The sequence below is a fragment of the Mustela nigripes genome, chromosome 6 (genome assembly GCF_022355385.1).
Source record: "Mustela nigripes isolate SB6536 chromosome 6, MUSNIG.SB6536, whole genome shotgun sequence".
Taxonomy (NCBI): Eukaryota; Metazoa; Chordata; class Mammalia; order Carnivora; family Mustelidae; genus Mustela; species Mustela nigripes.
Genome location: NC_081562.1, coordinates 53,772,295 through 53,790,520, shown reverse-complemented (window position 1 = coordinate 53,790,520; position 18,226 = coordinate 53,772,295). Strand labels below are relative to the sequence as shown.

At 33.0% G+C, this 18,226-nt stretch overlaps 1 protein-coding gene across 4 annotated transcripts; it reads left to right on the top strand.

The window, feature by feature from the left end:
• Nucleotides 1-953: 953 nt before the first annotated feature.
• KLRK1 (killer cell lectin like receptor K1) lies at nucleotides 954-18,209 on the top strand. 4 transcript variants are annotated; one of them, XM_059404735.1, is made up of 8 exons: nucleotides 954-1,096; nucleotides 2,082-2,188; nucleotides 3,569-3,676; nucleotides 9,085-9,177; nucleotides 9,611-9,646; nucleotides 10,012-10,163; nucleotides 10,701-10,804; nucleotides 17,554-18,209. In XM_059404735.1, the coding sequence occupies exons 2-8, from the start codon at nucleotides 2,149-2,151 to the stop codon at nucleotides 17,669-17,671; spliced, it is 651 nt and encodes a 216-aa protein (XP_059260718.1). In that variant the 5' UTR covers nucleotides 954-1,096; nucleotides 2,082-2,148; the 3' UTR covers nucleotides 17,672-18,209. The 4 variants fall into 4 exon arrangements, with proteins under 4 accessions (XP_059260718.1, XP_059260716.1, XP_059260719.1 ...); XM_059404733.1 differs by having other exon boundaries at nucleotides 2,078-2,188; XM_059404736.1 differs by lacking the exon at nucleotides 17,554-18,209 and adding an exon at nucleotides 16,887-16,969 and having other exon boundaries at nucleotides 2,078-2,188.
• Nucleotides 18,210-18,226: the final 17 nt, after the last annotated feature.

The window sequence follows — 18,226 nt, the reverse complement described above, 5'->3', positions numbered from 1 at the left end:
TGGTATTTTGGCAGAAGATTTGGTGCTAATGTTCTGAGAAATAGAAAGTAACATAATGAGTAATGTTCACAAGAAAAGTAGAGAAAAGGTCCTGTTTAATAGGAGCAGAGATGGTGTGAGATACCACATATATCATAAATGAAGTCATTCACCACTAACTGATAATTGTTGAAGCTATGAATATGAGGGTTCATTATGGAACTTTTTTTTTTGTATGCACTTTTCCATTATGGAACTTCTATTTTGTATGCATATATTTTTATAATTAAAAGGTCATGTGAATACACATATATGTCTATATACTTGTATGCACTTGTGTGTGTGCATATACTGATATATATATCTTCTATATATATCTTCCTTTTATATATATATAGAAGATATCCTTCTATAGTTCCAACTTATATGATATAGCATACTTGTTTCCATTCAAATTTATTTTTTTTAAGATTTTTTTTTTTTTTTTAATTTGAGAGAGAGACAGTGAGAGAGAGCATGAGCAAGGAAAAGGTCAGAAAGAGAAGCAGACTCCCCGTGGAGCTGGGAGCCCCATGTGGGACTCTATCCCGGAACTCCGGGATCATGACCTGAGCCGAAGGCAGTCCTCAAACCAACGAAGCCACCCAGGTATCCTTCCATTCAAATTTATAACAGCATGTTCACAAGATGATTATAAAGTTAACTTAATTTTCATCTTTTTCCCCCCACACAGTACTTATAACCATATTTTAGAAAAATTTTTCACTTAAAATTCAGAAAGACATTATCTAATAACACCTTGTGTTTCTCAAAACTCTGGGTACCTTCTTATCACTGAATTCATCATTTAAGCCATAAAATCATGTTAACGCCTACCATTTATTTCACCACATAGTGGAATTTTCTGTGCTGTGATGAAGTGGAAGTAGTGTGGTTTCTGCTATGCTTCTTCACAATATGAGATTACAGTAACACTTGCCATATCTTTCTTAGGAATCAGAATTGACTGTACTGCTCTAGTTTTAGTTCTAAAGTGATAGCTCAGGCCGTGTCTTAACTTTTCAGTTGCATAGGAGACTTTTATCCACACGAATCAAGACCTTCCTTATTTGATCAGGTTTGTTTCTGTGTGTGTCTGTGTTTCTAACAACTGTTTTTCAGGAAATGAGAAATTCTTGAGGTTTCAAACTCGAGAAAGTTTCCAAAAATACTTACACTGTAAGGTAACTATAATTGCTTCTTTGAATAGAATTATGGAGATCAAGGAATTCTTCTTACTTCTGAGGTATATACTGGTTTACACTATATTCAGTGGCGAGTAGGCAGGATATATTTACCGAAGAATAAGATGTTATGATGTTGTTAAAAGATGGAGTCTTGTCATTAAACAAAACTAGAGGAATCAATCTACATTTGGGATTTAAAGATTGAATTTCCATTTTAATTCACACATGGGAATTTTCTGTTCTTATGCAGGGCACTTACCTTCTGTGATACACGACTTTATTTGCAAAGTGAAAAAAAAATATTGTTACTTCCTACTATGATGATCAAATATGAAACAGCTTTTTTTAAAAATCTATTCACTATGTATATTTATTTAATAGCCATTTTCTCTCTGAAAGCTCTTCTAGGTACTGTAAGATGTTACTATATAAATAAACATGAGATTATTTTTCTAATAAAGATGGTGATGATAACTTATAGATGATGATGATTATGGTGATGATGATGATAATAATGATGATACTATGGACAGAAGTTGAATTAATATGTACTAGAAACAAGCATCCAAAAAATTCATATGTCTTCCCCAAATTTGCCTTGCCAAAAAAAATTGTCACCAAGTAAGATAACTATAAATAGAAAACTATGGGTGTTGTCATTCAAGATCAATAATGGAAAATATTTTTGATTAAGTAGCTTAATGTAGGTGAATTAAGAACACCTATTGCATTTTTTAAATATTTATTTTTTTATTTTTAACTAAAAGAAATGCAAAAACTTAATTTTGCCTGGCTTGTATGAACTCTTATTTTCGTTTTCCCCTTTATATATATGAATGGGAGTGATATTTGTGTATTCTTATTTTTCTAAGGAAGATATGTCATCTTCAAGATGAAGATTTTGGATTCATCTCTGGAGTAACTAAATAGTCATAATCTGACAATGAACCTGATCCGAGATCGGTGGGCTTATCCCAACATGGGTATGTGTTTTCCACATAGATGTGTAGTTTAGCCTGTGTATAATTTTAAGATTCCCAGAATTTGATACGAGTGTACAAGGCATAAGAAAGCAAGTTACTTTAATTCATTTATGTTCATTTCATGTTATATTTTAAATGGAGTTTTCAAAAACTCGAAAGCTTTTTTTCCTCCTTTGTTTCATTAACTACCTAAAGTAATATCTTTCACAATTTGAGGTAGCCTGAAATAGTGACAGCATGAGGATTTAGAGTTAGAAGAATTTTAATCAAACTTTTACTGGTCTCTAGCTTTGAGATCTGGACAACCCACATATTCTCTGCACTTGAGTTTTCTTTTTATATCAAATAGAGATATAATACATGTTATATGTACATTAGTCAATTTCTATGTCTAGCATTATATTAAATACAAATATGATTTTGGCCTCCTGTAACATTCAATTTTTTCATCCATAAAATAATATCTATCCTCTTCACATGTTTGATAACTTTGTTACATATGGTATGTACAAACAATGCTTTAGTTTAGTTTTAGGTATAAAAGATAATTAATATTAACATTTCATTATGTAAAGTTTTTACGTATTCAGTAATGATTACTATTTCAGGAAGAGAGCAAAGTGGCTTTTTACTTTTCCTTCACTGGAAAAAAAAGGCAATTACTGTTTACTACATGATTAACATTATTGATTCTAAATAAATGCTATTTTAATTTCACTTTTTAAACCACTCATGACAAGTTGTGTTAATATCCTTTGTTGTTTCGTTCCTTTTTTCCCTTCTTTCTTTTTTTTTTTTTTGCGTATAATTTGTGAGGTTATTAATTTAGCAAATATGGCTCTATGAATTAAACACATGCTATCTCCCTACGTCCCTGTCTATTTTACTATACACTGTCTTTATTTTATTTTATTTTATTTTTTAAAGATTTTATTTGTTGATTTGACAGACAGAGATCACAAGCAGACAGAGAGGCAGGCAGAGAGAGAGAGAGGGAAGCAGGCTCCCTGCTGAGCAGAGAGCCCGATGCGGGACTCGATCCCAGGACCCTGAGATCATGACCTGAGCCGAAGGCAGCGGCTTAACCCACTGAGCCACCCAGGCACCCCTGTCTTTATTTTAATGTTAGATTTTATTACACACTAAGAATTACCTTATTTTATAGCACAGATCTGCTAAAGACCATTTGCCATAGAATAAATATAATTTTATTCATATTACAAGTACAAAAATTGTAATAATGAAGTAATATAAAACAAAAGTAACTTGATGTTATACTTTAAAAACGATATGAACAGTATGTCAAGTTAAATATGAAAAACTATGACCAAAGAGGCTGAAAGGCTATGACTCCTATTGACCTAAACTGTTTTTCTCTAGAAATGAATGAAGTTCGTAATTATAACTTGGAACTGGTAAAGCATGGTACTTCTCCACGATGGCAAAAGAGAAAGTCTACATTAATTACAAGCAAATGTGGAGAAAATAGTAAGTTCAATACTCCATTTGTCTTTTCTCACTATACTGAGGTGAGTCTTGGAATCTGTTTGATTCGATCAGTGATTAACAGTCAGTTTGTTCTACTTTAATGAGAAAAGCAGAATTAAAATTAACTCTAGTATAATATTGGAAATTATAATACAATTAGCAGAAATTGTTCAGCTTAGGATTTTTTCATGCCCAATAAATGATACTATCATTAACATAATAATGACAACTGAGATAGCAGTTTCTTGATTTATTTTCAAGTTTTTATTTAAATTCCAGTTAGTTAACATATGGTGTAATAATAGTTTAAGGTTTAGAATGTAGTGATTCATTACTTACATATAACACCTGGTGCTCATTTCAAGTGCTCTCCTTAATCCCTAACACCTATCCAGCCCATCTCCTACCACCCACCCTCTGGTAACCATCAGTTTGTTCTCTATAGGCAAGAGTCTTTTCCTTGGTTTGCCTTTTCTCCCCCTAGGTTCATTTGTTTTGTTTCTCAAATTGCACATATGAGTGAAATCATATGGTATTTGTCCTTCTTTAACTGATTTTGTTTGGCATAATACTCTCTAGCTCCACCCACACCATTGCAAATGGCAAGATTTCATTCTTTATGATGGTTAATATTCTAATATTCTATATATAAAATATTCTAATATATATATATCTCGCTTTTTTATCCATTCATTTTGTCCATTCATCAGTCAATGGACATTTGGGATCTTTCCATAATTTGGCTAATGTTAATAATGTTGCTGTAAACATCAGGGTGCATATATCCCTTTAAATTAGTATTTTGTATCCTTTGGGTAAATACCTAGTAGTACAATTGTTGGATTGTAGGATAATTCTATTTTTAACTTTTTTTTCTATATATATTTTTTTTTAATTTATTTATTTTCAGCATAACAGTACCATTATTTTTTCACCACACCCAGTGCTCCATGCAATCTGTGCCCTCTATAATACCCACCACCTGGAACCCCGACCTCCCACCCCCCCACCACTTCAAACCCCTCAGATTGTTTTTCAGCGTCCATAGTCTCTCATGATTCACCTCCACCATACTATTCCATACTATTTCCATAGTATTTACAGGAGCTGTACCAGTTTGCATTCTTACCAACAATGCATGAGGGTTCCGCTTTCTCCAATTCCTCACAAATGTCTGGTGTTTCCTGTGTTGTTCATTTTAGCCATTTCAACTGGTATCTGTTGATATCTCATCATAGTTTTGATTTGTATTTCCCTGATTATGAGTAATGTTGGACATCTTTTCATATGTCTGTTGGACACCTAGATGTCTTTGTAAAATGTCTATTCATGCCTTTGCCCATTTTAACTGGGTAATTTGGGGGGGGGGGTGTTGAGTTTTATAAGTTCTTCCTAAACGTTGGATATTAACCCCTTATCAGATAATGTCATTTGCAAGTATCTTTTCCTATTCCATAGGTTGTCTTTCAGTTCTGTTGAGTGTTTCCTTCACTATGAAGAAGGTTTTTATTTTTATAAGTTCCAATAGTTTATTTATGCTTTTGTTTTTCTTGCCTCAGGAGACATACTAGTAAGAAGTTGCTATGGCCAATGTCAAAGAGTTTACTGTCTCTGTTCTCCTGTAGGGTTCTCATGGTTTCCTGTCTCACATTTAGGTCTTTCATCAACTTTAAATTTATTTCTGTGTATGGTATAAGAAAGTGATCCACTTTCTTTCTTTTGCATGTTGCTCTCCAATTTTCCCAACACCATTTGTCAAAGAGACTGTCCTTTTTCTATTGGATATTCTTTCTTGCTTTGTCAAAGGTTAGTTGGTCATAGAGCTGTGGGTTCATTTCTGGATTTTCTATTCTATTCTATTAATCTATGTGTCCATTTTTGTGCCAGGACCATACTGTCTTGATTACTACAGGTTTGTAATATAACTGGAAGTGTGGAATTGTAAAGCTTCTAGTTTTGCTTTTCTTTCTCAAGGTTGCTTTGGGTATTCAGGGTCTTTCATGGTTTGTATGGAATTGTGTTCTGGCTCCATGAAAAATGCTTTTGGTATTTGGCTAGAGATTACATTGAATATGAGACAGCAGTTTCTAAGGGAGCACTGAACAACTAACTTTAAGGAGAAGTAAATGAAATGGAAATAAAAGGGAAAGGAAATACAAAATATCTTTCAGAGATCTGTTCTTAAAGGTGTGGAAGCAACAATTTGATTGTCATCCACAGAAATGTTTCAGAATGTACAGAGATAAGCTCTCTGTCTTTTATCAAGCCAGAATACCATTGAAAATAGAGCCTGAAGTGGTTTACACAGAAAGAAAAACAACATACTTCTCACTTATGAATCTTCATAAAGTCTTAAAAAATAAATGATTATTTATGAGTGGATTACAGGGAGGGAAATGTGCCATATGTAGTCATCAAAGGGGAAAGCTTGTATGATCATATGCATAATGTTGAAAAGGTTTTAGATAAAAATCACTCTGAGTTCTTAATTTAAAAGAACTTAATTTTAAAAATCTCTAATAAATAAATACTTTTTTCAAACATATACTTGTTCAGAAGTTATCATTATGCTTATTGATAAATGCTAGCTGCAATTTATTTTTACAGGTTTTATTTATTTATTTCACAGACAGAGATCACAAGTAGGCAGAGGCAAGCAGAGAGAGAGGGGGAAGCAGGCTCCCTGCCAAGCAGAGAGCCCAATGCGGGGCTCAATCCCAGGACCCTGGGTTCATGACCTGAGCCAAAGGCAGAGGCTTTAACCCACTGAGTCACCCAGGCGCCCCTGCATTTTTATTATAGTTAGAAAAGACAAGAATTTTTGCTCTCATTGTTGTTGACTAATAGTGATTGTTCTGCTGGTGCTAGCCAACATGAATAACCAAGAAAAAGAAAAAAGCAAATGATGTGACATTAGAATAAAAGGGCAAAATAAACATTACTTGAAATTATATGTAATTTAAAATACTTTTTTTTAATTTTTAAATTTTTTAATAAACATATAATGTATTTTTATCCCCAGGGGTACAGGTCTGTGAACTGCCAGGTTTACACATTTCACAGCACTCATCATAGCACATATCCTCCCCAATGTCTATATCCCCACCCCCCTCTCCCATCCCCCCCCCCCCCCAGCAACCTTTTAAAGACCTTCAAAAGCTTCATTCAAGAATATGACAAACAATAAGAAAATCTGATATGAGGACTCAATTGAAGATAAGATATAAAAATCAATTGCCTTACTATCTAGAAAAACAATAAAAATGTGAAACAAAAATTCCATATATACAAGACCAATTTTTTTAAAAAAAATACAGAAATAAACTTTTTAATTAAAAACACTAGAAGTAAAACTATCAGTTTAAAGTTGTATTAACAGGGCCACCTGGGTGGCTCAGTGGGTTAAAACCTCTGCCTTTGGCTCAGGTTGTGATCCTAGGGTCCTGGGATTGAGCCCCACATAGGGCTTTCTGCTCGGCAGGGAGTCTGCTTCCCCCTCTCTCTGCCTGCCTCTCTGCCTACTTGTGATCTCTGTCAAATAAATAAATAAAATCTTTAATAAAAAATTGTATTGACAAACATAAAATAAGACATGCATAATGGGAAAAAACATTTTAAAGATGTAAATTATCTCCATGTATTTATGTATTTAATTACAATATTTTAAACATACAGGTTCTTGAAAAACTTAAAGTTCTTTTTATTTTTTTTCTTTTTATTTTTTTTAAAGGTTTTATTTATTTATTTGACAGAGAGAGACACAGAGAGAGAGGGAATACAAGCAGGGGGAGTAGGAGAGGGAGAAGGGAGGGCTTCCTGCCGAGCAGGGAGCCCAATATGGGGCTCGATCCCAGGAAGCTGGGATCATGACCTGAGCCGAAGGCAGAGGGAGGCTTAACCCACTGAGCCACCCAGGTACCCAAAGTTCTTTTTATTTTAAAGTTCTTAAGGTACATATAAAGTGGAATGATAACCCAAAATATTTTGAAAAAGAAATGTAATATATAGTTGTGGGTACTGTGAAAAACTCAAGCAAAACTAAGGGAATTTTACATATAGTTTGAATAGAAAATGCATAAAGAATATAGGAATAAATGAAAATACAAATATGAATGTATTATATGCCAAAGGTGGTATTTCATAGCAATGAGAACACATTGATTTATTCAGTAAATGATGTTAGAAAAATTCAGTACCCATTTGGAAAAAATAATTTTAAATTTAAGTTCCTACCTTATTTATTACACACACACACACACACACACACACACACACACACAAATATCAAATAGGTCAAATAAAAAAGGAAACCATATAACATGATGACACATGAGTTCAACCTACTTTATGAGCTAAGAATAATGAAGACATTTTATCATATCCAAAAAAATCAGTTATAAAGGAAAATTTGATCAAGGTAACCATTACACATTCAACACTCTCACAATTTCATAATGTTAAAGCAGAAAAATCTGAGATGTGTGTTTGCAAAACATATGGTAAGAAATGAACTAATACCCTTAACCCCAAAAGCAAAAAAGGAACCAGCTACTCAAAACAAACAAGAGAATTATCAGAGAAATAAAATAAAAACATTATTTAACCATAGTAAAAGCTGTCCAATCTTATTCATAACAGGAAAAACAGAATTTAAATTAAAAATATGGCTTATAAGGTTTATATATTTAAAATGTGAGTAATATTTAGTGCAGAGAAGATGTGAGCAAACAGGCTTTTAAATTTATTTCCGGTACTACATAAATTGGTATTTCTCCTTTGGACTGAAAATTTCAATCACTACAAAAATTTTAAATGCAAATGCCCTTTAACTTAGCAGTTACTCTCTCAGGTATTTCTCTTAGAGAGGAACTCAAAAATATACACTGGTGTGTATAAAATATTATTCATATTGTTATATCTAATAGCAAAACTCAGAAACAATTTAAATTCATGTTGGAAAAAATTAAGTTTGTCAATAGATTTTGTCCACGTATCAATGAAATGTAATGAAAGCAACTATTTATAAAATTTTGACTTTATAAGACATGATATAGAATAATCACTAAGATATTTTCTTAAGCGAAAAAAAAATCGCGAAGTATTTTCCGCAGTTTCTTCAACGTGTTTTTCAAAAGGGATTGAAGGGAAATGTCTATATTTATTCTTGTATCTATGGATGAAACTGGAGAACTCTTAGAGAGAAACAGTAAGGGAGTATGCATTTCTGTAGTCTTTTTCTTTTTTTAATCACTTGCAAAGTACTTATTTTACTAGTTCTGAGTAAAAGTACTGATGTCCCTTCCCCCTAAAAAACACTCATAACATTTATATCAAATATGAACATACCAAACTTTTTAATCTTTATTTTCTATTCTTTCTCATCCTTTTTTTTTTTTTTTTTTTGACAGCATCTCCATTTTTTGTAGCCCGCGCCATTGCTATAGCTATGGGGATCCATTTCATTATAATGGTAATGATATGCAGTGCCATATTCATACATTGTAAGTGACAGTAGAGAATAGATAGATCATTCTTGACCTAATGATTGTAATGCATTACTTTGATTAGTATTCAGAAATACAGAGGCACAAACAAGCAATATTGTATGTGTCTTTATGTTTTTGCTATTAGTGTAAAAATGTGTCAACTACTTTTGTTAGGACTATGTTACTAATAACCTTTTAATAATTTTATTTTTTTATTATTGAACTGTGTTTTACATATAATGTTATATTAGTTTTAGGTGTACAACATAGTGATTCAACAATTCTATACATTACTCAGTGTTCACAATGATGAATGTAATCACCATCTGTCATTATAAATGCTATTACAATATTTTTTACTATATTCCCTATGCTATACTTTTCATCTTCATGACTTATTTTACAACTGGAAGTTTGTACCTCTTAATCCTCTTAATTATTTTAATAGCATTATTCAACCAAGAAGCTCCAATTTCTTTGCAAGGTAAGTGAAAGTTTTCTAATATTTTGAAGCACAGATTACATGAATCTCTATGTAATTGAGCATAAGCATGTATCCAATGTTATTAACAAGAGAATGTATGAGAAAATGATTAATTCCTGTCCATAATCCATAACATCCCCCAATTTTTATTTTTTAACAATGAAAGAGTGCTTCTAAAAAAGCAGAAGATACTTGGTTTTGACATCTGTCTCTCTTTATAAATGTGTAAAGATATGTCATTGGAGGGATCCAGTTGGTTATCTGGAATGTTAAAGTTACAATAAGAGAGTATTTAACCTGTCTAGACAAAATCTGCTATAATCTTCAGACTCATACAGAATTAATAATATATTCTTTCCTTCTAGGAAGTTATTGTGGCCCATGTCCTAAAAACTGGATATGTTATAAAAATAACTGTTACCAATTTTTTAATGAGAGCAAAAACTGGTACCAGAGCCAAGCTTCTTGTATGTCTCAAAATTCCAGTCTCCTGAAGATATACAGCAGAGAAGATCAGGTTGAGTATTTGTTTTAATTTCCCTTACTATACTCAGTCCTAACATGGGAGGCAACTCATTGAAATATGAACCTGAAACATTAGAGAGTCACCAAGACTCAGATATATCCATCCTAAATTTTTCTGCACCAAAAATAAGAAAGCACAGGGCATTGGGGTGATTCAATTGGTTAAGCATCTGCCTTCAGCTCAGGTCATGATCCCAGGGTCCTGGGATGGAGCCCTGCATCAGGCCCCCTGCTCAGTGGAGAGCCTGCTTCTCCCTCTCCCTCCACCTCTTCTGCCCCACAACTTGTGTGCTCCCCCCATCTCAAACAGATAAATAAAGTCTTTTTTTAATAAATAAAAATTTAAAATTTTAAAAAATAAATAAAAATGAGAAAGCACAGAAATTTTAGGTATTATGTACAATGTTTAAGTGAGGATTAGGCTAGAGGACAGAATGCATTTCCCCAAGTGTGGGGAAAAATGATTAAATAATTATGGCTTTGTATTAATTAAAATTCTGAGCACTGATTTATTTGTGGTCTCAAACAGGACTTCTTTAAATTAGTGAAATCATACCATTGGATGGGACTGATACAAATCCCAGCAAATGGATCTTGGCAGTGGGAAGATGGCACCATTCTCTTACAGAACCAGTAAGTCTTAAGGTGTCTATTTGTGGGTTTGTGTCTAAGCTGTCCCTATGGTCATTCAAAATCATGTTACTTCACACAATGCCAGCATGTTCCCATATTCTAACAGATTCAGCAAACACCCTGAGGTCCTAAATTTAGGAGATTATAGACAGAGCAGCCAATACCAATTATAATGAGTAACATTGTTTGCTATGTGCTAAGTACTGCACAAGGTAAATCTAATACTATGCCCATTTTACAGAGGAAGAGACTAAAGCAGAGAGGTTAACACATATTCTTTCTAGAAGTTTCACCTGCAAAACTTTCCCTTTGCACCTTTGTAATCTCTCCTTCTTACCCCTTTTTGCCACCTTTTTCTGACCCCAGGCAACTAACCTACTTTATGTCACTATAGATTAGTTTGCAATTTATAGAATTTAATATGAATGGATTTCTACCGTATGTGCCATTTTTATGTCTGGCTTTTTCACCCAGCATAATTATTTTGGATTCAGCCACCTCATAGCATGTATGAGGTATTCCATTTATGAGTCACTCAATTTGTTTTTCCTTTCCTCTGTTGATGGATAGGTAGGTAGTTTCCAGTTGTTGACCATTAGCAATAAAGCTACTTGCTATGAATATTTGTGTATAAGTCTGTATGAACATATACAGAACATATACATTTCTTTTCTCTTACATTGAAAGGTAGGAGTAGAATGGTTGGGTAATATAATAAGTATGTATTTAACTTTTAAGAACCTGCCAAACTATTTTCCAAAGCAACTGTGCCATTTTACATTCCTACTAGCAGTGTATGAGAGCTCTAGTTGCTCTCCATCCTGGTCTACACTTGTTACATCCCTGACATTTTAGCCATTCTCATAGGTGTGTAGTGGTATCTCATTGTGGTTTTAACTTGCATTTCGCTAATGACTAATGATGACGAACATCTTTTTGTGCTCATTTACCATTTATTTTTCAATTTTCTATTTCATTAATTTCTGCTCCCCACTTCCACTATATTTCTTTCAGTATTCACTCACACAGGCTCCTCGTTCAACCTTCAGCTGTATTAAAGGACTCCCATTTATCTATCCTCTAAAGAAAAGAGAAAGAAAATCACCATAGTTTCTTGTAGTGAAAACTGATCTATTGGTTTGAAATTTTTTTCCTAATAGAAACACATTCAGGCTACAAATATGTAAGATAATTTTGCAACATCCTCACACGTTTTGAGATATTATGTTTTCATTTTCATTCACTTCAAAATAGCTTCTAAATTCCCATTTGCATTCTTCTTCGATCTATGGATTATTCAGAAGTATGTTATTTAGTTTCTAACATTTGGAATTTCCCAGAGATTTTTTTCTTTTACTGAGTTCTAATTTAGTTCCATCTTTTTTTTTTTAAGATTTTATTTATTTATTAGAGACAGAGAGGGAGAGAGAGTGAGCACAGGCAGACAGAATGGCAGGCAAAGACAGAGGGAGAAGCAGGCTCCCTACCAAGCAAGAAGCCGGATGTGGGACTTGATCCCAGGACGCTGGGATCATGACCTGAGCCGAAGGCAGCTGCTTATCCAACTGAGCCACCCAGGCGCCCCTAATTTAGTTCCATCTTAATCAAAGAATACTTTGTATGACTTGAATCCACTTAAGTTTATTGAGATTAGTTTTATGGACCTGACTATGGTATGTTTTCCAAAACGTTCCATGTGAACTTGAACAAACTGTGTATTACACGATTCTTGGGACGAGTATATTATAATTTCAATTAGGTCAAGTTAGTTGGGAGTGTTGCTTCAGTCTTCCATATCCTTTCTGATTTTCTGTCTATTTATTCTATTAATTACTGAGAGACAGATATTGAAATCTTGGAGTATAATTACAGATTTATGTATTTTAGTTGTACTTCAAAAAAAATTTTTTTAAAGATTTTATTTATTTATTTGTAAGAGACAGAGGGAGAGAGAGCAAGCGAGCACAGGCAGACAAAGAGGCAGGCAGAGGCAGAGGGAGAAGCAGGCTTCCTGCCAAGCAAGGAGCCAAATGTGGGACTCAATCCCAGGACCCTGGGATCATGACCTGAGCCAAAGGCAGCTGCTTAACCAACTGAGCCACCCAGGCGTCCCTCCCAAAATATTCTTAAGTTCTACTGATAAATGTTTGGGTTGTTGTATACTCTTGATGAATTTATGACTCTTATCATTATGTAATCTCTTTTTCCATAATGACATTTTGTGCTGTGAAATCCTCCTCTGTCTATTATAAATATAGCCATGTCAGGTTCTCTTTGATTAGTGCTAATGTGGTGTTTATTTTGCATTCCTTTGTTTTTAACCTATCTGTGTATTTATATTACAACTAACTTCTATGGACAGAATACTCTTATAGACAGACTACAGTTGGAATCATTTTTTCATCAAATCTAATGATCTCTGCCCTTTTGATGGAAGTTTAAGACATTCACTTTCTATGTGATTATTTATATCATTTAAGTCTTTATCTTGCAATTTGTTTATTATTTGCCCAATTCGTTGTTTATTAGTTTAAGAGATAAAGTTCAGTCATTATTCAGTTGAATATAATACCCATTGTTCATTACATCAAGTACCTTCCTTAATGCCAATTACCCAACTACTCCATTCCCCCACCCAACTTTCCTCCAGCACCCCAATTTGTTCCCAATAATTAAGAATCTCTTATGGTTTGCTTCTCTCTCTGTTTTCATCTTACTTTATTTTTTCCTTCCCTTCCTGTATGTTCATCTTCTTTTTCTTACATCCCACATATGAGTGAGATCATATGGCATTTGTCTTTCTCTGACTTATTTAGTAACTGGTATTATATCACTTATGTATTAGTATAGAATTCTTGCAATAGTATCCTTCCATTTCTTCCTTTTAAACTTTGTACTATTTTTTTCTAGCCTGTTAAGATATAATTAACATATAACATTGTGTAAGTTTAAGGTGTACAATATAATGATTTGCTACACACACATACATATATATATATATATTGTTCAGTGATTACCACAATAAAGGTTAGTTAACACATTTATCACCTTCATTTGACCACAATTTTGATTTATTTATTTTTTTGGTAAGAACATTTAAAATTAACTCTGTTGGCAACTTTCATGTATATAACACAGTATTTCTATCCATTGTCATGCTCTATACTTGATATAATATCAGATGACATGTATATTATTATACTACATATGTTATATATATAACATATTTACATGTATATGTTAGGTTGCTCATCTGAGATCTTTCTTTTCTCTTCATTTAGGCGTTGATTCCTATAAAATACCCTCTTAGAACTAATGGCTTTGCTATATTCCATAAGTGTTGGTATGTTGTACTTTCATTTTTGTTCATCTCAAGATGCTTTTTGATGTCTCTTTTGATTTCTTCTTTAATCCATTGGTTGTTTGGGAGCATGTCGCTCAATTTCCATGTATTAGTGAAATTTTCTGTTTTTTTCCTGCTATAGATTTCTAGTTTCATACCACTGTGGTCATAAAAAACACCTGATATGATTTTTAATCATAATTCTGTTAGGGCTTTCTTTGTGGCCCAATATATCATCTCTCCTGGGAAATATTTCATATGCCCTTAAGAAGAATGAAAGAAGATGGGATTGGGAGGGAGACAAACCATAAGTGACTCTTAATCTCACAAAACAAACTGAGGGTTGCTGGGGGGAGGGGGTTTGGGAGAAGGGGGTGGTATTATGGACATTGGGGAGGGTATGTGTTTTGGTGAGTGCTGTGAAGTGTGTAAACCTGGTGATTCACAGACCTGTACCCCTGGGGATAAAAATATATGTTTATAAAAAATAAAAAATTATATTAAAAAAAAAGAAGAATGTGTAATCTGCTTCTGTTTGATTGAATGTTCTGGATATGTCTGTTAGGCCCATTTGGTCTATAGCGTTATTCAAATTTACTGTTTCCTTATTAATTGTCTCATGTCTATTTAATGTTACAAGTACAATACTGAAATTCCCTATGTTACTGTCTTGCCATCTTTTTCTCCCTTCAGTTCTGTTAGTAGGTTCTTTATATATTTAGGTGTTCCAATGTTGGGTGAATATATATTTAAAATTGTTTTATCCTCTTGATTAATCAACCCTTTTACTACAATATAGTGACATTTTTGTCTTCTGTGACTGATTTTGACTTAAAGTCTATTTTGACTGATATAACTATGCCCACACCTATTTGGTTTGGCATATGATTTGCATGGAATATCACCCACCATTCATTCAGTTTTCGCCTATGTGTGCCCTCAGAGTAAGTCTCTTGCAGGCAGCATATTGATGTATCTCATTTTTAATCCATTTAGCCACCCTATAATATATCTTTTTCCCATCTCTAGCTACTTTAATAGTTTTTCTTTATAACTGGATTTGAGAAATTGGGTTATAATATGCCTTAGGTTAGATTTTTTTTTTCTTGTGCTTGTGTTTTGTTGAGACACTTAGATCTGTGAATTTATAATTTTCAGAAAAATTTAAAAATTTACTACTATTATTTATTCAAATTTTTGCCCTTTCATTTCTCTTTCCTTTCCCTCAGACACACTACAGTTACAAATACATTAAACAAATTGAAATTGGAATGAAGTTAACTTGTGCTTTTTTCTTATATAAAACTATAAAAGTTTTTAATTCTTTATTTCAAGTGTATTTTACTTATTTGAATCTCTAGTTCTGTAAAGATGATACAAACATCACAACAACATTAACGCTAATGTCTGGTTAATTAGCTGGTTCCTTACTGTCACAGACAGTTTTACGCTCTTCATATGTATCTTTCCATTGAGCACTCTTAAAAACCTCTTTAACAGGGTCATTTTTAATTTTGCTGGTAAGAAACAGAGTTTTAAAGTGTATAATAATTCACCTAAACTATAAAATGAGTAATAGTTCTGGTAGGTATTCAAATAAATGTCTTTATTACTCTACAGCCAAAATTACTATTGAATGACCTTTAAAAAATCCCTTCTCAAGGCACCTGGGTGGTTCAGTTGGTTGGGCATCCCAGTCTTGGTTTCAGCTCTGGTCATGATCTCATGGATCACGAGATTAAGCTCCACTTTGGGCTCCACCATCAGAGGGGTGTCTGCTTAAAGATTCTCTCCCTCTGCCCCTCTCTCCCTTTCTCTCCCTCTCTCTAAAATAAATAAATAAATATTTTTTTAAAAATTGCTTCTCCTGTATCAGCATTTAAAAGAAAAAAATGAAATTAAATTTAAATGAATTTAAATTAAAAAAAAAATTGCTTCTCCTTGATTTTAAAGTTCACTTTGCTTCCCTAATGGTTAGTTGGCAGTAATCAATGCATAACCTTTTACTGCCATCTGTTTCCTTCATATCTCCCCTTATATTCATTGTAACAGGTACTACCTATGCTCCTCCTTCATTATATATTTGGAATTTGGAGGCCCCAGTACACCTTAGACTTGATGTGGAAAGACCTCATTTCTGTATGGCTTGTGATTTTATTTTTGACAAAAACCAGTCTATTCTCCAGAAATACTAATAAAACTTGTTTCACCTTATCTCAGTATTTTCCATGCTTTAAGTGTAAGTGTTTTTTTAGAAGCAAAAGCAAAACAACTAGCAAAATAAATTTCAGTTATGCATGTGATATTTTTTGAGTGTTATTCAATTTCCGGGAACTTTGCAGAGATAATGACAGAGATGAATAGGACAAAATTCCTTCAGGGGTTTCACACTTCTGTTAGAGATATGGTTATAAGCAAATAAGTACCATCCAGAATAATCAGTACTCTGGCAGACATGGGATACAAATGGTATGGGAAAACACACAGAAATGGAAGGAATAAAAAAAAAGTGAGATTTAAAAATGAGACTCTAATGTACATAGACTGAGACCAACTAACTGCAGTTACTAAAAATATCTTAATTTTTTCTCCTGTGGTAGCTAATGGTTTCTATATGGACTGAGTCTCTTCCCTTGTCCTTTTGAATACAAACTATCAGACCATGGTCTTTCTCTATATTTTTGTTCAGATTTACACTGATGCATCCTCACTCTTTCCTTGGCCTTCTATTTCCCACAGGTTCCTGGCAGAATACAAATCACCAGACTCTGAAGCAAAATAGATACACAGATATAACTATCTCTACATGAAAAAATAAATAAGTAACTATCTCTACGTGGAATGTCTACACACACACACACATATTTTATATATATATAATATATATATACTTATATATATACACAGACATTTCATATATAAAAGAATTTTACAATATTTATTTCCTTACCAAGTAAATTTGCATATATCCAAAGAAGATTGTTTATTTTTACATAAAACATGACATCTGCTGACTTCTAAATTGAATTCTAAGTTCTAACCTATTTGATATGCTTAAAAATATTTAAAAACTTTCATTTCACTCAGGTACATATATCAAGAGATTCCAGACTTCCTAAATTGACTAATTTCCAATGTAGAAAAAAATAGTGGCATATAATTTATAATAGAATGAAGTTTTTGCTTTTATAACTGACTTGGCTATGTTTTGCATATCTTTAACTAAGAAAGACTAGGCATGGTCTTAAAACCTTCTGAAACAATATTATTTCAATACCTATATTTAGATTTGTTGTATTGCATTTTTATATTTATGCATTGATAAATATGTATTGTTTGAATTAATTTACATATTAGATATGTAAATATGTGTTAATAAAGTCACAAATATAATTTGTCCTTCTAGATTAACAATGGTTGAAATGCAGAATGGAACCTGTGCAGTTTATGGATCAAGTTTTAAAGGTTATACTGAAAACTGTTCAACTCCAAACACATACATCTGCATGCAAAGGACTGTATAAATGCTTATGATTTATGAAAAATAAAGAATTCAAGAGCATAAAAGCCATTCTTGGGGTGCTAGTGTGGCTCAGTCTGTTAAGGCTCTATCTTTAGCTCAGGTCATGATTGCAGGGTCCTGGGATGAGCCTCAAGTCAAGCGCTCAGCAGGGAGCCTGCTTCTCCCTCTGCTCCACCCCCTCCTCATTCTTGCGTGTGCTCTCTCTCTCACTGTCACTCTATCTCAACTAAATAAAAATAAAATCTTTTAAAGAAATAAGTCTTTCTCTGAATGTTCTCTGTGAAGAAAACTTTCAGAAGAAAATTCTGCCTATAGTTATTGAATTATTTTTCCATCTATGACCTGACACAAAAATAACCTTGCAGGGAAATAAAGGCTGATAATTAAAGTCAACTAAATAAAAATAAAATCTTTTAAAGAAATAAGTCTTTCTCTGAATGTTCTCTGTGAAGAAAACTTTCAGAAGAAAATTCTGCCTATAGTTATTGAATTATTTTTCCATCTATGACCTGACACAAAAATAACCTTGCAGGGAAATAAAGGCTGATAATTAAAG

Excerpts from the sequence above, each read along its gene's own strand:
- KLRK1 (XM_059404735.1), top strand. The coding sequence starts at position 2,149 with ATGAACCTGATCCGAGATCGGTGGGCTTATCCCAACATGG. Across the intron at positions 2,189-3,568 it reads GTGGGCTTATCCCAACATGG|AAATGAATGAAGTTCGTAAT; the intron begins GTATGTGTTTTC and ends GTTTTTCTCTAG. Across the intron at positions 9,647-10,011 it reads AGCTCCAATTTCTTTGCAAG|GAAGTTATTGTGGCCCATGT; the intron begins GTAAGTGAAAGT and ends CTTTCCTTCTAG.